The following is a 21,972-nucleotide window of genomic DNA, read 5'->3' on the forward strand; positions in this document are numbered from 1 at the left end:
TTTTGAACCCAGTTATACTTTTGGCCATCACAACATCCCATGACAAGGAGTTCCACAGTTTGGTTGTGCATTGTATGGAAAAGGTACTTCCTGTCATTTGTACTAAATCTGCTGCCTGTTAATACTGTACAAAAAGCAGGGCTGACCCAATTAAGTTATGTGTAAAAGTAAATGGCCTTTCCCTATTCAGTTAATTTAGACCCCATCATTTTGTGTGTATAGGTGGCATTATTTTTTCCAGTCCACGTTGCTTTGCGCTTATCTATGTTGAATTTCATCTGTCATGTTGATCCTTATTTCCCCAGTTTTGTGAGGATCCTTCATAACTTTTTGCAGTTTACTTTGGACTTAATTATCTTGCGATTCCTATATTGTCTGCAAACTTTGTCACTTAATTATTCACCCCTTCTTTGTATCATTAATGCATATATTGAACAGCACAGGTTTTTGAGGGACTTCACTGTTCACTTCTCCCTATTGTGAGCACTGACCATTTATTCCTACCCTTTGTTTTTTATCCTTAAATCAGTTACTGACCCATGAGAGGACCTTCTCAGTTATCCTATAGCTACTTAGTTTCCTTATGAGCCTGTGGACAGGGAACTTATCAATGACTTTCTGAAAATCTAGGTATAGTACATGTTATCTACTGGATCACCCTTATGCACATCCTTGTTGACAGCCTCAAAGAATTCTTAATAGATTGGTGAGGCATGATGACTTCCCTGTAGAAGAACCACGTTGATTCTTTCCCAACAAACTCTGTTTTTCTGTCTGTCTCTGAGAATTCTGTTTATTAGTACAGTTCCTACCAATTTACCTGGTACTGAAGGAAGGCTCGCTGGCTTGTAATTGCCAGGATCGATGCTGAAGCCTTTTTAAAAAATTGACATTACAGTGGACACATTGATTTGGGACAGTATTTCGTCACCCAAAAAGAATTATAGTGCTAATGTGGGATTTGGCCCCCAATCTCTGCAGAAAAGATTAATGCAAATAATTTATTTGGCTTTTTTGTCACGGTTGTCATCTTTGAGAGCTCTTTTACCATGTTTGTCATAGAGTGACTCCACTGCTTTTTTAGCAGGCTTTCTGCTTCTGATATGCTTGCAAAAACAAATAGTAATATATATTTTTTTACCCTAAGCAAGTTTCTTCTCAAATTCTTTTTTGGTCTGCCTTATATTTTTACTACTTAGGATTTCACTCCCACATTTTAAAGGATATCTCTTTACCCCAGAAGCCTCCTTTGTGCTGTGGTTTAGCCATGGTGGCATTCTTTTGATCTTCCTGCTGTCTTTTTTTATATGGAGTATGCATTTAGTCTGAGCCTCTATGATACGATGTTTTTTAAGTACTCTCCATGCTGCTGGTAGACATTTTACCCTTGTGACTGCTCGTTTTGATTTCCATCTAACACCCTCACTTTTGTCACAATTACAGATAATGATAAATAAACTTTAAACTCTTTTTTTCTAATCACTTGGCACAATCCTCTCATACTAATACTCAAGCTAAACCAGTTTTGAAATTTTAATTTTCATACTACAGTAGACTTCCAATAATCCGGAACCTTTGGGACCTAGGTGGTGCCGGATTATTGGATATGCCGGACTATCAGGAGGTATTATAAGCTGGTTATATATATACTGTATACATTATATACTGTATATAAAGTGTTCTTAACCCTTTTTATTGTACATACTGTATACAGTAGACTGTGATGTTTTAGTTTTTTTAACCCTTTTTTACCCTTTTCGCTCGGTTCAGCTGCTGCTGCTGTTGTCTTGTCTCGTTTTTTGCCAAAGCTCACTCACTAGGCTTTTGCCATTTTGATGCCGGACTATCAGGAGTGCCATACAATTGGATGCCGGACTATTGGCGTTTTACTGTACCTGTTTCCAGCTTAATGGAATTAAAAAACAGAAATGAAGGAAGGGCAAAATTGTCAGTGGTAGTCAGACTAGGATAGTTGTATTGATTTTTACTTTCAGGTATTCCAGAACATGAACCTACCAAGTGAATCGGTGTGTGTTTTGTTTTTTTACTTTAATATAGTTAGCTGAAGAACGTATTGGAAACATAAGAACTGTTCGAGCTTTTGGGCAGGAGATGACCGAAATGGACAAGTATATAAGCAAAGTTGACTATGTGCTGCAGTTAGCTAAAAGAGAGGCATTCGCTCGAGCAGGCTTTTTTGGTGCGGTAAGTATTTTATGGTATAAGTGAAGAATGCACAGAATATGATCGAGCCCTGGCAGCCTATGATCCTTTCAATACACAAGGGTGCTTTCAAACTCTTGGATGTACACATACAAATCAATTTACTGTCAAATGGATTCCCATAAAAGTGTAAGAACAATTAATTCTCTTAGTGCTTTTCCTCTTTGTATCACTCGGTGAAGTAGGGAGCTGACTACCAAATTCTACTGCACTTGCAAAGTCATGAGGCTTAATTCACACCTGTAGTTTACACCTCCCTGCACCAGCAGAAACCTCTGTCTCACAACATAATCAAGTTTGGGTAGGACTGGTGATGTATATGCTGCCACCCTCCCTCAGGTTTTTGCTTAGGGGACCATATTTCCAAATTGTGTTTGGAGACTCCTTAGGTATCCTGCCAGAGAGAATGGTGCAGGTGATGTCCTGAAGTAGCTCAGCCTAGGGTTGTCTTAGCCATGTACAACTCTTAGGCCCACACTGGTCATTGTGTCCCCCAGCAGCGAGAGAGGTGCTTATGTTTTATCAGATTCCTCCTGAATACATTTCTACTGCCATGGGCCCTTTGTTTTAGCTGGAAAAGGTGGCTCATTTTTTTGTTTTTATATTTTAACTGGAGGAGGGAGAGAGGGGAGTGAGTCTTATTTTGGGGTTTCACTTGGGTTAGGCCATCTTATATCTAATAATTGTTGAAGGCACCGCATAATTTCTTCTAGAGTCCATCACAGCTGTTCCTGAGTGGGGGAAGAGATGAATTGGTAATGATTCAAAGCTGTCCTTTGCTGATCTTCAAGCACCTGCATTCCAAACCCCTGTACAGTAGCATTTTGCATTGCTATTGGATCGCCACACTGATTATGGGTTTCTCATTCTAAGAAACAAAGAAAAGATAGGAAACTAAACTTGAGCAAAATGCAGTCCTGTAAAATTTTAAGATTATATGAAGGTCCACTTATTATGGGAATAGGTTTTTAAGCCTTTACTTACAGTATTTTATAAGATGTAATCTCAATTTATACAGGAAGATCCAGGTTTTTCTTCATTATCTTTTTTTTCTCTCTTTCCCAGACTGGGCTTTCTGGGAACATGATTGTCCTTTCTGTTCTGTACAAAGGAGGATTATTGATGGGTAGTACCCAAATGACTATTGGTGAACTCTCTTCCTTCTTGATGTATGCATTCTGGGTTGGAATTAGCATTGGAGGTATGGAATGTGAATTACTCAACCTAAAACATAGGTTAGAGACTTTTTTTGAACGAAGGAAAAACATATTGGTTTTATAAACAGAAGAAACTCTTAAGTGTTTTGTAATTCTTTAAATGTTTCCAGTTGACCAATAGAGCTTACTAATACAGAATTTTTTTCTGTGATGATTCAGAAATATTTTTCCAGTAAGGTTCAGTCCATGTTAATGGCTTTTAATTCATTAAGACCAAATAGTTTCAAGCTAACTTCCAAGAGAGTACAATGGTTAAATTGTTCAAAGTGCATTTCTTCAGTGTCTGTTTATACTACTAATTTTCCTTTAAGAAGTTATTTTTGTAGCCTGTGATGTGCTTATAATTTAAACAAATATTAAGGTTTTTCTCTGGAATAACATGTTTTGGTCTCTGTTCAGAGAAATGATTTTACAAAGAAAGGCATGTAGGAATAAGATGTAATTCCAAATGGATAATTGTCTAAAGCTGCACTGGATTTTTAAGTGTCAGCAGAAGAATGTTGTGGGGGATTACCTTCTAGTAGTGCAAAGGCAGAAAAGGCCATCTCTTTTCTTTCCTCCTTTGCTCCTCTTCCCCTATCTGTGAAGATCAGAATCTGTAATCTCTTGACCCACAGACTAACTGCTCTTCTTTAGGGAACAATCATCAGTATTGCACACAGGCCCGAAGGAAGATAAGGTATTTCAAATAGTTTGTCAACTGCTTAGAAGAGTTGTTTTTAAAGTGAGTCTGTTGCTTCCGATACATGATTGTGCCTTGTTAGTTTGAAAACCAATACTGACTCAGTGTTTCTGGAAAGGCAGTGAGATATATAATTACATACTTTATCTTTCACTGGGCACCTTTACTAAGTGTGTCTTTATGTTTCCCATGATACTCAGAATTTTGCTTGTGAGTTCTAAAAACTGGGTTATGTTCTCTAATAGATTGTCTTTCATGTTCCTGAGTGATGCATATCATTGTTTGGTTTTAGGTTTGAGCTCTTTCTATTCTGAGCTTATGAAGGGATTAGGAGCTGGAGGACGTCTGTGGGAACTTATCGAGAGGAAGCCAGAACTTCCATTTAATGGTGGGTTCTTGTTTCATTACCATTTTTGCATTAGTGTTGTCTCTGGCTGGTTACCAAGCATTTAACAAGAGAATGATATTACTCAAAATGAACACCAGCTTTAAAAGAAGCTAGACTCAGTGGAAATCTTTCTTGGCTACTGTCAAAGTATCTGGAGCGGCTCGAAAAAAGTACCAGCCTAATGGGTAAAGCTGCAGGGCACACACCTCAAAAGTTCTATATTTACATTTCACCAACCAAGTATCTAGTGTGAGCTCTACACTACAACAGTAGTTCATCTCCTTGGGTACTCTGATCTTTCGTGCCACCTAAGTAATATAGCCATTGTGATAGATTATCTTTTACATGAAAAATCACAATAATAATCAAGCAAATCAATAAATCTCACTCCCAAAGGACCAGTCACTTACCTCAGATCAATTGCACTTTAGATTCCACAGTACATAACCAAAGACAATGCTTGTAGCCCATCCTACAATAAATTAACTAAAGATATATTAACTAAGAAAAAAGTGAGAGTTCTTTACAAGAGTAAAGCAAGTAAACATACACACAGAAATTAATTATAGTCTTAGGCTCCAAAAGGCAATAGAAGCTGCTGTAATATACAAATTCTATAAATCCTCTAGGATTAACCTATGCCAAGCACTAGTGATCCCTTGCTCATGCTTAGAAATCCTGTCTTTCCAAATCCGAGCAGCATAGAGATGCAATTTCTTCCTTTCCGGGGATTTTTATTCCCTTGCCTCAGAGATCAAGATGCTGGGACACGTCACCACGCGTGTCCCCTCTTCACGGGTGTGTGGCAGAGGGTGGAAGGGAGATTAATCAACTTTTTTTTTTTTTCCATCCTCTGATGTTCCACAATGTTTATCTGGTATCCATGGGCCTTCTTTTTTGGTGAAGGAGATGACATCGGCTGTGGTAAACTAGTATTTCACACTTGGAAACATTTTCCCCTGATGGTGGGAGTTTACAGTTTCAGACCAAACACTTTAATATTAGACCTTGGGTTGCAGATATTATAAAACATAAAATTCTGTGTATAGCTTTGATATTTTCACCATATATTGCGATAAAAATAAAGGAAGGATTTGTTGCATCAGACTTCCTGAATTATTGAAGCACTACTGTTCAGTTTATGGCAGGCATTCCAGAATAACCGGAATCAAGGAGAGAATTTTTACTGATACAGTAACAATTGTATTAAATAACTTAATGTTGTTAAATTGCTGTGGAGAAAATGCATCTTTAAATGAACTCTTAATAAAATTTATACATTAATCACGCAACTTAATATTAGTATCTTTGTGGCTTAATGTTGGAGAAGCAGTTTGACTCCATATGCAGCTGCTGTTGATGGAGCAACTACAGTTTAATTAAATGAAGATAATAGAATGGGAAAGAGGAAGAAATTTTAGGGGAATAGAAAGTGAAACAAAGAAGCATTACAAATGCAGTTAAACTTGCTACAGATGATCATTTATTACTATACTCACCCTGGCTCTTGTCTGGCTACCTGCTTACAAGTTTAATCTGAAATTTTATTGTGTTTTAATTGTAGGGGTCTTGACTGAAAAAGGAGTTGTGGGAGGGAGGGAAGATCACAAGATTATTGTAGGAAGGCTTGCAGTACCGTTATCCTTACTTGTGCGCAGCTGCTGGTGGCAGAGGTGCCTTCATAGCTGGATGGGTAGAGAGTGGCGGCTGCTGGTTGAGAGCTCATTTCTGAAGGCAGAACCATCGTCGGCAGCAGTGCAGAAGTAAGGATGACATGGTATGGTAATGTCATCCCTAGTTCTGCACTGCTGGCTGCAGAGTTAGGCCTTTTCTGGCCTCCCAGCTCTAACAGAAGTTAGGGTGGCAATACCACGAGGCCTCTTCCCCTGCCCCCCCCCCCCAATAACTTTGCAACCCACTTTTGAGTCAGGACTTCCTCCCTCCCCCCAGTTTGAGAAACGTTGCTCTCCCCTGAGAAATCTGTAGACTAAGAGCACATAAAAGTCCAGATTTCATGGAGGGAGACGAGATTTCACGGAATGTGACACTTTTTCTTGGACTTTAATATGGTAGGGCCCTAGTTATACCCATCAATAGTATAACTGTAGTAAATTACTTTCGCTGCACCTATTGCTAGCTCCCTCTTCATTTTCCATCCTCAGTGAACTCAAATAATGTAAGGGTTTTGTGCAGGGGTTTTAAAGTTGGTGTACTCTGTATATATTTCATAGGATTTACTAGGACCGTTACAGCTTGTGATCCTTTAAGTTGTATATATTTATAAGTTTTCTCCAGTATTTTCTTTTAAAATATTTGTTCAAGTTAAATGCTGTTTCAAAAAAGAGAAGGTGACGCTTTTTCTTTGACCTTATATTCTCAGTAGTTTGTTCTGGTATTTCACACACTGAAAACTTTCAGTTGTTAGTGAGCTGTTGCCAAAGGATGCTATATTTATTGGTCTGTGTTGAACACTGTTCTGCCGTGGAGTGCAGTTAGTTCAATCAACTATTCTATTTTGTTTTCAACATCTGAAAAATGCTCATTGAATTCAAACAAGTCACTAATCTGGAAGCAGAGTTGTTCCACTGACCGCTTGGCTGAGAAGCTAACACACTGAATAATCAATAAAGATTAAACTGCATTTGTTGGCAAAAGTGCAATATTGTACACTGGGAGATTTAGCCTCCATGGGTTACATGTTCAAAAATGATGGAGAACCCACTACAGTTTTGCATAACAAGATATAGCACCCAAGTACCTGGTAAATTGATAATGTGAGCTGTAGTTTGGTAAATATTGGTTGACTCGGTAGTTGTCATTAGGTTTTATGGGAGTCTGCACTGCCATTGTGAAAGGTTTGGTATATTTTTATTGTCATTCAGCTTCCTCTGTATTTGAATTCTTCTTCATTCAGATGGAATCGTGTTAAACAAAGATCTGTTCAAAGGTGCTTTGGAATTCAAAGAGATCCACTTTGCATATCCAACCCGCCCAGAAATTTCAGTTTTCCAAGACTTCAGTCTTTCTATTCCAGCTGGCTCTGTTATGGCAATGGTTGGCCCCAGTGGCTCAGGCAAATCGACCATTGTATCTCTTCTGTTGAGGCTGTATGATCCCATCTCTGGTACGTTTATATTTTACTGTAACTGCCTTTAGAAATGGTAAATATTCTGAATCTAATGAAACAAATTACCAGGGGGGTTCAGAGTTGATGTCCAAGCCTGAAAGCTATGCAGAAGCAACACTCTCCCCTATAAAGGTGAGAGGGCCTTGCATTACTGGATGTTTGATGCAGCAGTTTTGTAGTGTCCTGTCTGTTTCATGTAGGCACAGTTATTGCAGCATGGGTAACACTGATGTGATAATAAAAACTAATCTGTGGAGTAACCTGAGCCAGTCATTTCCTCAAGAGAGGGAGAAGAATAGGCTTCAAGTGTTTTAAATAAGGAAAGCTCTGTGTGTGGCATGGCCCTGCTCCCTCCCCACCTGCTCTAAGAAGCCAACCGTTCCAACCTTCAGCCCGTGCAAGGACAGCCACTGTAGGTGGCCCCTGCACCCAGGGCAACTCTGTGGAAACTCTTCTCCTCCCCCTCCACATCCCTACTTTCTTTCTGTGAGTGTGATCTTGCCTTGCATATTATAGAGTGCCTGAAAAAGGGACAAGATAAACAAATGTCCCTTGAAGTTTTCCCCCTTTGTAGGAGAGAGTGCATTTTTTATGAACACCTGAAAACTAAGTATTTTCCTGCACTGCTTTCTGCCTTTTGTCAGTATCTTATATCCCGTATGAAACAGTGTTTCTTAATTTAAGGTACTATCACTGTCGATGGCTTTGATATCCGTCAGTTGAATCCAGTCTGGTTCAGGACTAAAATTGGAACAGTAAGTCAGGTAAGGAAGAGGGGAATATATACATGGAAAAAGAAATCTATGATCCATGACTACTGTCTCTCTCATTTGGTACTGCTGGGGACTTGTTTACATAGAGATTCAGTGTGCAGCAAACTGGTGTAAGAATCTACAGCATACTACTTTGTCGTGCACTAACTAGCCATGTGAACCCTGCTACCGCACATTATAATTTTGTATTGCACTGAAGATTCAAACCCCTACCAGATTGTTGCACGCTATGGGCAAGTCTACATTTAAAACACTGCATTAATGCAGCAGTAGTGCTTTAATGAAGGCATTCTATGCCAGTATAGTTAATCCACCTAGAGATGTAAAATCCCATTTAATCAGTTAATTGGTTAAACATTATGGTTAATTGCTTGAATGGGGGCGGGCTGGAGTGGACCCCTGCCTGCAGGATGGCGTGGCGAGCTTGTCCCCATCCCTGGGCGGGGGTCTGCTCCAGCCTGTCCAGGCTGCCAGTTAACCATAAATGGTAAACATCACCCGATAAGACTCATGCTAACTGGTTAACCATTCACATCCCTAAATCCACCTTCCTGGGCATCGGTAGGTATGTTGATGGGGAAAAGCTCTCCCATTGGCACAGTGCTGTCAATGTAATTGCAACACTCAGGAGCTTGGATTTTTCACACCTATGACCTATATAGTTACACTGATAAAGTGTATGTAGTGTAGACCATACCGAAGTCTCCCTGGAGACTAGATGTTTGTGCCCCTTTCCCATGAAAAGGAAGAAACTCCTTGCCCTCTTAAACATTAATTAGTCACTGTCAGGTTATACTATATTCTAAAACAGTACATTCCCAATTAATCGCAAACTGCTTGTTCTTTGGTCTGATTCAGTGTATGATTGTATAGATTAGATAAGTAGCTCCTGAAAGATAGCGATCGCTGGTAAAATACCTCTTGTGTAGAGCAGTGTTTCTCAACCTTTTTGATACCAAGGATCAGCCTGCGGCCTTCCAAAACTGTGTCAGGGAGATCTTAGGAACCAGTGCTGATCCACAGACTAGTCATTTAGAAACACTGGTGTAAAGGACTGGAAAGTATATGGTTACAAAACTTAGAACACGTGTTACTTGATTTTCTTGGGACTCTCTTACAAATAGAGTCAAGAAAGGACCTCCAGAGGCTAATGTTATAGATATGCATGACTGCCTAGTTCCATGACTCCCGTTGATATTAATCAGAGTTACCCAATCTTGTGCTTACATGCTGCTTTGAAAACTTACCTTCTATTGTCTAATCCTTTTGTTTCATTGCGTACACAGCTGTTTACATTATAAAGGCATGGTCATATGACACTGTTGGGGCTTACTTTTCCTCTAATCCACCACTCTAAAGGGACAACTGAATGTTGGAAGTAATGCAATTTTTTTTACAGAAAATCTTCATACCATGATTGATTGGCTAGGTAACTGGGATATCACAGCCCAGTTATTTTTCTAATCAAAACTTACTTCATATTCCAGAAATCTATATTGCAAGACAGTACCATTGAATATTCTTCATGTTGGAAGAATCTCTCTTTTTCCTTTTAGGCATGTCAACATTTATCCTTTCTTGATTTAAAAACATCTCACTCTGTCCAGTTTTGAGTTACTGATAATAAACATTACAATACGAAATCTTTCTATTTCATGCAGAGAGCATTCTTATCTTATCCTGAACCTCTTTCCATTGTCTACCATTTGACTTGGGGGTATTTCCTTTGCCTTTTTAAACTTTCTTGCTGTTTCAGTACACAAAATGTAAGCAGACTTAAGAAGAAGAGATGAGCTGTAGATGCAAAGACTATTATACATGCTATCCTAGACAGTTGGGGGTTCTGAATGAACAGCCTCAAACACCTTTTGGAATATTAGAGTCAATAGTGTAATGTTTGTCATTTGAAAAGTTTTCCCCAAATTTTATAATGTGGATTTAGCTTTTACTTCATTGTTAAAATAAGTGGGGTATTATTCATTAGCCTAAAAACATTACATCTTAAAACTCTGTCATCTACCTGATCCTATAAAAGGGACTTATATTATTTGGGATTTACTAAGAAAACACATGTACTATAGATAGCACATATGAGCTATGTTTTTGCATTTATCAGGAACCAATTCTGTTCTCCTGTTCTATTGCTGAAAATATTGCCTATGGTGCTGAGGACCCTTCTATGGTAACTGCTGAAGAAATCCAGAAAGTTGCTGAAATAGCTAATGCTGCCAATTTTATCAGAGACTTTCCAAAAGGATTCCACACGTTAGTTGGAGAAAAAGGCATTCTCCTTTCAGGTATAACTTGGACATATATTTTTTAAAAGAGATATTGACACAGTAGATCCAAAACAAACCCTACCCACCTCTTCCCCCCCCCCCCCCAAAAAAAAAAGATGTTATGCTGCTTACTTTACCCATTGGTAGTTTTGGTTAGAGTACTGTTGTCCTAATCACTTAACCCTTCTTTCCCCCAACATAAAATCTGTTTCAGTAAGTGGCAGAAATTATTTCACATCTAGTTAGTCAGTTTAGATCTTCAGTTACAATCATAACTTCTTCTGCTTTAATTTAGTAAAACTTTTTTTCTTAGGTGGACAGAAACAACGAATTGCAATTGCTCGAGCGCTGCTGAAGGTAAGCTTAAAAAACAGTTAACAGTAAAACTCCAGTGGTCCGGCATCCAATGGTCCAGCACTCCTGATGGTCCGGCACCATCAGGAACCCAGAAGTGCTCCGGGCATCCGGACAATTGGAGCTGCTCTGCCCCAGCTTCCCTGATTCAGCCTCTGCTGAAACTGACCAGCGGCTGACTCGGGGAAGCTGGGGGCAGAGCAGCTGGGGTGCTGCCGGGTTGGTCCCCTAGCGCCGAAGGGCGCATCCCCTCACTGCACCCCAGACCCTCATAGCCCCTCCCTTCTGATAGTTCAGCATATTTGATAATCTGGCACCCTCTGGGCCTAAAAGTGCTGTATTATTGGAAGTTTACTGTAGCTATTGTTTCCTTAATTCTCTCAAGATGGAATAGAAGTAGCTGAGTCTTTCATTGGGCAGGGGAGAGAATATCTTTTGAAATATTAAAAATTCTGTATATTGATGAGGGAGTTGAAAGAGGATGAGGGATATGGTCAAGGCAATATATTTATTTCAAGTTGTACCTCTCTTTAATTTCTCTTACGCCTGATGCATTCTTTATCCTGTGGGCAGGCTCTGTCTAGAGCCCACTCTGCAAGGAAGACTCTAGGCCAACATGGATGATTCACGTGGGCTGCGTCTACACTACAATGTTTTTGCACAAAAATGGTGTTTTTGTGCAAAAACCCGTGGAGCATCCACACCTCAAGCGCATTTTTATGCAAGAAAATCTACAGTCAATCGACAGAACAGAGGGGCTTTTTGCAGTGTAGGTAAGCCTCCTTTTATGAAGCATACCTCCTTTTTGTGCTATAGCTCTTGTGCAAAAAGACAGGTGTGGATGCTGCGCAGGGGTTTATTGTGCAAAAAGAGGCTATCAGAAAAAGGACAGGTGCTCTGGTGGCCATTTTGTGAATGGCCATCAGAGCTTTCTTGCGCAAGAGCTTCCATGCAGTGTGGACACTCTTGTGCAAAAGCACATCGTTATTGTGATGCACTTTTAAGGCATGGATGTGCTTTTGTGCAAGAAGTTTTTGCAGAAGATCTCTTCCGCAAAAAGCTTCTTGCACAAAAAGCCTGCAGTGTAGACATAGCCCATGGGTATGTCTACACAGCAAAGTTATTTTGGGATACCAGAGGTATCCTGAAATAGCTACCCCGAATCTTTTGAATGCATCCGCTATTTTGAAATATAGCGGACGTGCTTTTTCACCCTCCCTGTAAACTTCATTGTATGAGGAGTAAGAGATGGCTTGAAATAGCGCTGTATTTTGAAATTTGGTGCTGTGTAGGCAGTGCCAAATGACAAAATAAGCTATTTCGAAATAGACTCGAAATAAGCTACGCAATTTGCATAGTGCAAGTTGTGTATCGTATTTCGAGATTCCGGTGCTGTGTAGACATACCCTTAGTAAGCCCTGCTCAAGAGCCATGCTGTATGAAATGGACTTATGAACACAAATATATATAACTCAAAGATGCTTGGGACAAATTGCCTCATGTAATCTATCAATCTTAATGTCTTAATCTGTTGGGTTTATATATCTTATTTTGGTGTATGTATCCTTCTTGTGTGTAAAGTTAGAGATATGGAGTATGGAATGGTTTATGGTTTTTAAATGTGCAAATTAAAGCCATCAAGGATGTTTTCAATGCTGGGATGCCTCAATGTCTGGGCAGTCATATATAAACAGACCCCTTTGGTCCTTTAAGTCTTAGCAGTGGTTGGTCCTAGGAAGTCATGTGACTTTCCTAACTGGTAGGGACTGGCCAGGTTACTTCCCATGTACAAGTGGGACTCTATAAAACAGTGAGAAGTTCAGCAGAGTCTTTGTCTGGCGTGGCACACCCAAAAAAGTGAACCAGGGACCCCAGGGAAAAGAAGACTTCCCTGGTCTGGAGGCTTAACTGGAATAAGAACAATTTTAGGGTGAGTTTGTAATAAGTTTGTACTGAAGTTTTAGTGTAAGAATTAGCTAAGTGTTTTCTTTTATTTTAAGTTTGTAATCTACTTTGCTCTGCCTGTTCTGACTTGCATAACCACTTAAATCCTACTGCTTGTACTTAATAAAATAAATGTATTTACTGTCAAGCCCAGTGTAAATAATGGCTACCTGGGGGAGCAATCAGCATGTACATCCTCCTTTCATTACTAAAGGGGGCTTACCTAAATAATTAATTTGGGGTTCTGATCCCATTTGGGGAGTGGTTTACTTGGTAGCTGGGCCCAAAACTGCATTTTCCTTGGACTGGAAGGGTTTTGGTGTCTGTACTGCACCTCAGGGGGGCAGTGATCTCAGCTCTGTGCCTTGGCTGTGGGAGACCGGGGAGCTGGCCCAACAGGACGGGGTACTGAGAAGCCCCAGAGATCAAGGAGGTGAGTGGCAGTGGCCTTGTCAGAACCCTGGGAGCACCCCAAGGGGTCTTCTGTGACCTCATCCCATCACACCAGGGACAACTTCCACTTTGAATATAGTGTCAGTGTCTTTGCACGACTCCTTCCAAGGCCCTGATCTGTTTCCAGCCAGATTTCATGTTGCTGCTAGCCACTGTGGATAAAAACCTGGGTTTGTCAGAGTTTCAGTAGAATACAACCCAGTGGTCTTTTGGGGGGAAATCCTTTGATGTCATTAAGAATAGAGATTTCCTACCTTCTATGAAAGAGAGTGAAGTTTGGGATGAGTTGACAGTCTTCAGAAGAGTCTTTTTTTTTTCTGTTGTCCTGCAAGTTCTGATAATTGTCGACCAGAGGAAGGGGGCCTTCATTTTAATGCCTATCTATACAGTAATTTTCATCTATAGATTTCAACATGAGTAGCGCCACATTATTTGGAAGCAAATTAATAGATTCCATCTTAACATAGTCTGTTTGCTGTTCCCTTTTCTTTTTAGCATTTTAGGAGATGATCACAAATTGTGTTTCTTAGGGCATGTCTGCACTGCAGTTAGACACCTGTCGCTGGCCTGTACCAGCTGACTCGGGTTTGCGGGACTCGGGACTGCGCCACTTTTTAATTGTCATGCAGATGTTCCTGCTTGACCTGAAGTCTGAGCTCCTGGATCATCACAAGGTTCTAGAGCTCACGCTCCAGCTTAAGACAGAATGTCTATAGTGCAATTAGACAGCCCTGGAGACCAAGCCTTACACACAGGCATGAGCCAGATGTGGGTTTTTAATTGCAGTGTAGACATACCCTTAAAATTTAGGAGTAGTCAATAGACAGATCGTGGGCCAAATCCCAATTGCCAGATGCTTTTGAGTGGACTGTGACTATTTTTTTTTTTTTATGTTTTTTCTGGAATCTGGACCTTGACTATACTTTGGCCAAGAAATTTGGAACTTGACAAAACATAATTGACTATTCCTGCCTTCAAGGCTTGTGTTGCTTTAGGAAGTTGAACTACATACAAGAAGGAGGGTCAACCTCTGGCAGAGGAGGGGATGGATGGAGGAAGAATGTAGTGGGAAAATGCAAACTGCATTATTCTTTTTTATGTTTTTAACTAAATTTCTTCTGCTTGTTCAGTCTGGTTTTGGTATATTTGTGGAATACATGTTGTGGCAATTTCATGGTACATTCTTTATATTTCCAGTGTGTGTTCTTGGTCTCTAGAGATTAAGGATGTTAGATATAGTATAATTTAATAGTCATGTAACCGCATGAGTTCTTATTGGTTACACAACTATTTGATAGTCCCCAGGGCGAGGTTGGCAGCCAGTGTGCTCCTGGCCTCACTCCTGGGGAGTCCCCTGCCATCCCATACTGCTGCCAGTGTGTCAGAGACTGCAGTGCAGGGTGGCAAGCGGGAGCTGGTTCACGAGGGGAGCCAGTTTAAAAAACAGCTCCCTATGTAGACCAGCTGCCTGCCACCCCGTGCTGTTGCCTCTTTATCAGAGGCAGCAGTGGGGGTGGCAAATAGTCCTTATCGGCAGAGGTCCGAGCTCTCCATGGACAGAGGCTGATCCAGCAGCAACCCCATCCGTGGGTGTGTGGGGTCTGAGCTCCCTGCTGTGTCCGTGGCTATCTATCAGAGGCAGCAGCATGGGGGGAGGCAGGAAGCACCATAGAGCTGGTGCTTGGGGGAACTGGCACCAGCTCCTGCCTGTCCTCCCCCTCGCTGCCTCTGTAGGAGGCAGTGAGGAAGGGGCAGGTCATGTCTGTGGAGCTGGCACACGCAGAGAGCCAGCAGCGTGGGAGGAAGGTGGATCTGGTGCTCATGGGGAGCCTGCTTAAAGCCAACTCTTCATGGGTACTGGCTCCCGCTTCACCTCCCCCCCCTTGTTGCCTCTGATATAGGGCAGCAAGGGGGAAGGGAGTGCATATGTAGTCAATGAGATTAATCAGTAAGCCAAGGCTTATTGGTTAATTATGTAGTCGACTACACCTTGACATCCCTACTTGAGATATGTCTACTCAGCAAAGAAAAAACAGGTAATGTTTCATTGCTTGTAGACTTCCGGAATCTGGGTCCAGGACCCTGTGAGGTGGCAGAACTCACGCTCCAGCCCAAGCTTAGTAGCCTGTGCATTGATGAAACAGCCTCACACAACCCAAGCTGGCCAGCCACAAATTGTTTGTTTTGTTTTTTGCTGTGCAGTCATATCCTCAGTGGCTTGGAGCATTCCAGCCATCTAGGAAGTTGCTGTCTCCCAGGTGCACGATGAATGTTGTGCTCATGTGTAATAGGAAATGGACTGCTTGGAAACAAAATGTAGGTAAACCAGCATGAAAGATTCTCACATTCAGGCGAAACAGTGAAATTGATCCGTAAGTGTTGCTAATTGCCCAAGTAAGAAAAGTGAAGCAGATGAGATTATAGAAAAAAAATCTGTTACAGTGATTGCTGGGTGTTAAAGTAACAGTAGCAGGTAAAAAAAATAAGAATTATGTGATTTAATTTATATTGTATTCTTTTACAGTCTAGACTTATTACCTACTGAATCTCATGTTATATTCAAGTCTGATGAAGCAAATAAATTTGCTTGTAGTTTTAGTGCTGTTTGTGAATTTTTGTATACATAAATAGAATTTGTCTCCTTCAGGTCTTATATAACTGATTTTAATTATAATTTTACTTTCTTCTTCAGAATCCTAAAATTCTTCTTCTAGATGAAGCAACAAGGTAAGGAATAAAATACAGTGAAGCTAGAAAATGTCCTACAATTAGACTAGGAGGCTTGGACTCTGGAGACCTAAGTTCTGTTCCTTTCAATGTATGCCCTTGGGCAAGTCGTTTCTCTCTTCCCCCTTTCTCCCCCTTGGTCAATTAAATGGATATATTTTCCAACTTTTGAAAAATACTGAAGAATTATGAAAATATTAATGTTTTTAAATCCTGCGTGGATAGGTAGAAGTATGCTACAGCCACTTGTTTTTGAAAGTTAGTGTTAAATTTCAGAGGATGTGTACATGTGAGAGATGCAATATGTGTACTCAGGAATGTCTTCACTAAACTTTTTCACTAAACATTTCTCACCATTGGCTCAGCTTCATTAATGGTAGCAAATGTAAGAGCTCTGCTGTGAAATCTTTTCCCTACTGAAGTCAGTTGGAGCTTTACTGACTTAATTGGAGTCAGGATTTCACCTGCAGCCCAGAGAGCTCTAGGCAGTTGCCAGTATTGTAAGCACCAAACCAACTAATTCAGCTCACAATGAGTCTACATGACTTGGTGCTTAAAATGCTGCCAGCACTTTATCTTCACTAGTATCTCCGCCATTGTTACTCTGTTGGAAATGCAATGATGGGAGAGGTTAGAGAAATAAGCCTACTGTAGACCAGGCTACATTGATTTTAGAGAACACTGATGCTTATTTTTTCTTTTCTTCTGAATTAGTGCTTTGGATGCTGAAAATGAGTATCTAGTGCAAGAAGCTCTAGATCGGCTAATGGAAGGGAGGACAGTCCTAATTATTGCTCATCGTCTGTCTACCATTCAGAATGCTGATTCTGTTGCAGTTCTTGACCAAGGCAGAATTATTGAATGTGGAAAACATGAGGAACTTCTTGCAAATCCAAATGGACTTTTCAGGAAATTAATGAAGAAACAAGCTTTTCTTCAGAATAGTGAAGCTTTTGCGTTAAACGTGTAAAATCCAGAGAAAATAAATTTTTAAAAGAGAATATATGAAAGGAAGCATAAGGAATGGAACCTTACAAACTACAATGAATATAACTTGTTTTTAGTTATGTAAAGTAAATGTTATATTTTTCCAAATTATATGAAATATCATTTTGAAATTAGATGTTAAACTTTTTATTCAGAGATTTTTTTTAATAATTATTGTAACTTTTTTAATGTCCACAGCACAAATTGTTTTCAAAGTCTATAGATTCTTCTGCTTTGTGATAACTTAATTGATACAGTTTGGTATTTTCTCTAATGCACTGTATAGCAATGAACTCTATTCTCAAGCAAGCTCCTAATTTTAGGGAAATTAAAAATTTACAACCTGGTAAGTTAACTACCACCATCTCTTGTGTATCAGGGACCTTCTGATTTCTGGGCTTGTCACTGTACTTTGGCTTTAAAAGACTAAAGTTCAGAATTGTGAGACAGCAGAGTCATGGGGAAAACTCTTCAGTCTCCTTTTTCATATGATACTTTCTTCTCTTCTCTCTGGAGTAACTGTAGATAATTTATAAACAAGTTATTTTAAATAATATGACAGCTTGGATGGAGAATAGTACTCGTGAGAGCATCAGGGTTTTACAGCTAGGGCAAAGGAAGCAGAATCATTGGTAAACATTAGTCTGTAGTAGAAAATTGTAAAATTTGCATGTATTACCTCAGTTCTGTATTTTTCTGGGCTTTACTTTCCTTAAACTCTAAAGGTGACCTTTAAATGAACAGTGGGCTTGTGCACTTTTTTGCCCCCTTGAATATAAATAATACTCAAAACTTTATTTACAACTTTTTTTTCTATTCTCAGTTAGAAATTCAAATTAGCTATGAACTCTGGGGCAACCAGAGAATTAGTGAAATTACAACATCACAATAAAAGACTGAAAGCTGAGCAACTGAGATGAGAGGGAATATTTAGTCAGTGTTTAACTCGCATGAATGCTTGGGTGAAAAGATGTCTTATTAAAAATGCGAAACCTTTCAACTGAGAAGTACACAAGTGTAAGAGCATCAGCAAAACCAACCAAGACCAAATTTGACATTCGGGATACTTAAGTTTAAAAAACAAACCACTGCTAATACAGACCTCTTTTATTCATTGTGAAGAAATAAACAAAAATCCAAAGCCAATTTTACAAGAATCCATTCTTTTGCAACTCCCCTCCATTGATTTATGCTGCTATAAGCCTACACATTGTTAAAGCAATTGTAAGTAGCAGGTGAACTTCCTTGTACAGACTTAAGGCCTCAGTAAAATGTATGCTTGAGAATGGTGTACTGCAGCTGCTTGCAGTTATAAATTTCAGGAACAGCTTGAGGTAAAATGAGAGAGCAGGTGGTAGGGAGAGGAGGAGAATGTATCAGACAATGAGCTTTTCAGCACCGAATATTAAACATCTCTGTTCTAGCGGGAAAAGCTTAGGGTTTTCCTAAAAAAGCAAACAATGAATGCTTTAACTTCAGTATTTATCCATTATTTCTCTCAACATCCCCTTTCAAATGGTAGCCTTGTTCCTAAAAACCACCACTCGTGAATAATCATTCCTTGGGTATGGTGTAGAATGAGCTCACAAGCACTAAGTGTCTGTGTGGACCCTGCTGCTACGTGTAAAAATTCCACAGTGTGCATTAATCTACTCCTATTTCAAAACAGGATTAAAGCACACCATGGAATTCTCACAGTTCCCACTGTTTAAGTGGGAGTTGAGTAAAGTTCATTGTGGAATTTCTAGTGTGTGGCAGCATGGCCCAGATGGACACCTAGTACTGGCAAGCTAGAGTGGGTAGATTTACATCCCAGCTTGCCTCACACTCAGTGTTCCTATAAACAAGCCCTAAAAGTCATTGGGATTTGGGCTGCTAAGTTACTTAGGCATTTTTTTTTTGAAAAAAAAAAAAAAAAGCCAGTTTGAAAAGAGCTATATCATAGCCATTATGCACCTGCTGCAAGTTGCTATGATTTATATCCTGGGTAGGTGCCCAAGCAACAGATGCTGCAGTGCATGCTGGGGGTGCTATATGTGGATGAGATGCACAGTATGTGGCCAAGACAGCATAGCTAGTGGAGTTCTGCACAGTTTCATCTTCTATCACAGCAATCTTAGTAGTTCAAGCTTCAACAATAGACTTCTTCAGCTTTAATACTTTGTAGGGAAATTTAGTCTTTCTGCTAAGAAAACCAGTGTATTTTATAAAAGGCTCACACTACTGCATTATGATTCATTAAGGGAACCTTCAGAGATTACCTGTATAGAGAGCTCACAAACTGTGAGTGTGCATCTGAGACAATAGCAACAGACTTATTTTGCCCAGGACAATTTTATTTCATGCAGTCTATTTCAAAGTGGTCTTATGAAGGAAAATGGGCCATGCTTAATTGGAGCATCTGAATAGTGCACGATACCGCCCTATAGAAAATGAACTTATTTGTACACTCACTGATTATTTTCCCCTGTCCGTTGTTTTTAGTAATTTTTGTATAAATTAAAATGTAGAAATAAAAACCATATCACATTTGTCATCTCATGGTAAAACTGTTTCATAATGATGTAACAAGAACTTTGATCGTTTCAAAGAATGATTAAACAGTAATCCTCCCAAATACTTGAAATGTAGATCATTAATGGGGATGTCATACTGAATGAGTACATAGAACTTGCATGTAATTTAATGAAAATCTTGCTCAAAACTCTGAAAGTTGAATATGGTTACTCCCTCAATTTAATTATTCCATACTTGACACATCTCTTAGATTGTACACATTAAATAGGAGGATCAGGTTGTCCAACTTCTCAGAGATGTGCCACTACTCTGCATTTGGAGTTGTAGGCACTCAACAGGTGTTAAACATCTCTCAGGATTTGACCCAAAGAAAATTAAAACCTTTTCTGTTATGTATTCTATCATTGTTTTTAGTGTTGGGTGCTTGCTGCCCTGGCGGCAGGCTAGCATTGATTTCTCAGTTCACTGTGTTTCTAATTTCTGATAGCTCCCTTGTGAAAGTATTCCTAACAGTGCACTGAAAATAAAATCACTGTCATTCAGGAATTATTTTCATTAGCTATGTTTAAATACTGAATAAAGTATTGTTAGCCCTGTTAATTATTGGCATGTGTTTGAAATAGCAAAGATTATTTAATTCAAGTTACTGACTGCTGCTGTCACACTTTTTAAAAAAAAATCTTTTGATACATAGAACCCTCCTCCTTCTCTTCAAAGACTGCATATTGGTAGTCCGCTTCTTGTGCAATACAAAAGATTATCATTCCCAACAGAGTGCTTAAATAATACTGCCTTCACACCACTTCCACACTGCTGAAGTTATGGGAACAGTTATTCAATTGTCTTGCGAAAGGTTAGTAGCTATTTAAACTAGTCAATAGAAAGCTGTCAGCACCTTAAAATGGAGGCTGCAAATTGTTGTAAAAATGAGCCAAGTCAATAGTTGATTATCCTTGACTTTTAGAGTAAATCTTTTGTGTTTTGTGTGATACAAGAAGCTACTTTTTTGTTGTAGAAAAAACATTACTTTTTGTCCATTAGGAACATTAGTTTGAGCCTTTGCTCTCTTTGCCAAGACACCTTTTATTCCAATAAATTAGTTTCATATGAACCCAGGTGCCATAATATCAGTCCTTGAAGTTGTATACTAGCTCTGCAGATATTTGTTTGTATCTCCTAAAAAGGAATGGTCTCCCAGATAGGTAGGCAATTCTCCAATTTTCTGCGGTGGCCTTTAAAAAAAAAATCTATTTTCTGTTTATTACTTTTCCAGAATTTCAGGACAAGCTTGATCTATTTGAAGAGGTGTACCAGAGCATTAACATATCTGTACATTTCAAGGAATTGGTGATGGGTGAGGACAGATCTGAGGCAGGTACTATTTTTTTGGTCTAGATAGCAACTAATCCAGTAGGGTTCTGGACCATGCCAAACTCCTAGGTGCTATGATAGTACAAATAAATAAACAATTTAATTTCAGAGTTGCTAGTTCAAATCCAGATCCGGTCAGCACAGTCTTTTATTCAGTGCCATATGTGAAATGAGATGACCCTCTAAGTTCATTTCCTAGGTGCAAAATGGCTAATAGGCACAATTAGCATTGTTGGCATTCTTTCTTCTGGAACGAAGTTTGAATTACCTCCTCTCTCCCAGAGGTGGTGCACAAGAACTGTTTAAGACAGGCTGACAAGGCAGTGAGGGGAAGCTTCAGTGCTACAGTAGCTGCTTTGTTAATTAGCACAATTTAAGTAAAACTGTTTTAAGTACAATATTCTTTTAAAGTGTGATATAAGTTATGTGATAGGGAGCTAAATGCTATTATGAAGTTTATTTAAATCTGATAGATGTTGGGAGCAGTGGATTGAGGAACAATTCCTTTTTTATTTTCCTTGATCCCACTTCCTTGTCTGTCTATATCTATATATAAAAATTTCCTGTGGGACGACAGGGTGATGTCATCACTTCACTCTGTACCACAGGAACAAGCCCTACCCGCTCCCAGCCTGGCCCTCCTCAGGGCCCATGTGGAAAGCGGGGGCTGCCTGTGGCCCCAGCCCTCCCCTTACCTTCCCAGTGGTCAGGGGCAGAGCTACAGCTGCCATGGCCTTGGCCCAGCCCTCCTCAGCAGCAGGGGCGGGGTGGAGAGGAGAGCAGGGCCTAGCATGACCTTAGCCCATTTCTCTCCCTGCCCCGGCGACCAGGGAGAGTGTCCAGGCTGGTGCAGCCTTGGCACTGCCCAGTTGCAGGGAAGGCAAGAGCTGAGGCCCTAGGCCTGTGGTTCTCAACTGGTGGTCCATGGTG

The 21,972-nt window shown here is 39.9% G+C and overlaps 1 protein-coding gene across 2 annotated transcripts in view; it reads left to right on the forward strand.

Moving 5' to 3' along the window:
* ABCB10 (ATP binding cassette subfamily B member 10) overlaps nt 1-20,271 on the forward strand; it is a 37,113-nt gene extending 16,842 nt beyond the window's left edge. For both annotated transcript variants that reach the window (XM_075924726.1, XM_075924727.1), the window contains 9 exons: nt 2,059-2,205; nt 3,289-3,424; nt 4,415-4,510; nt 7,425-7,634; nt 8,322-8,401; nt 10,527-10,707; nt 11,003-11,046; nt 16,133-16,167; nt 16,882-20,271. In XM_075924726.1, the coding sequence (XP_075780841.1) occupies nt 2,059-2,205; nt 3,289-3,424; nt 4,415-4,510; nt 7,425-7,634; nt 8,322-8,401; nt 10,527-10,707; nt 11,003-11,046; nt 16,133-16,167; nt 16,882-17,137 (1,185 nt within the window). In that variant the 3' untranslated portion in view covers nt 17,138-20,271. The remainder of the gene's footprint in view (nt 1-2,058; nt 2,206-3,288; nt 3,425-4,414; nt 4,511-7,424; nt 7,635-8,321; nt 8,402-10,526; nt 10,708-11,002; nt 11,047-16,132; nt 16,168-16,881) is intronic.
* Nucleotides 20,272-21,972: the final 1,701 nt, after the last annotated feature.

This window comes from Pelodiscus sinensis, chromosome 3 (assembly GCF_049634645.1).
Source record: "Pelodiscus sinensis isolate JC-2024 chromosome 3, ASM4963464v1, whole genome shotgun sequence".
Taxonomy (NCBI): Eukaryota; Metazoa; Chordata; order Testudines; family Trionychidae; genus Pelodiscus; species Pelodiscus sinensis.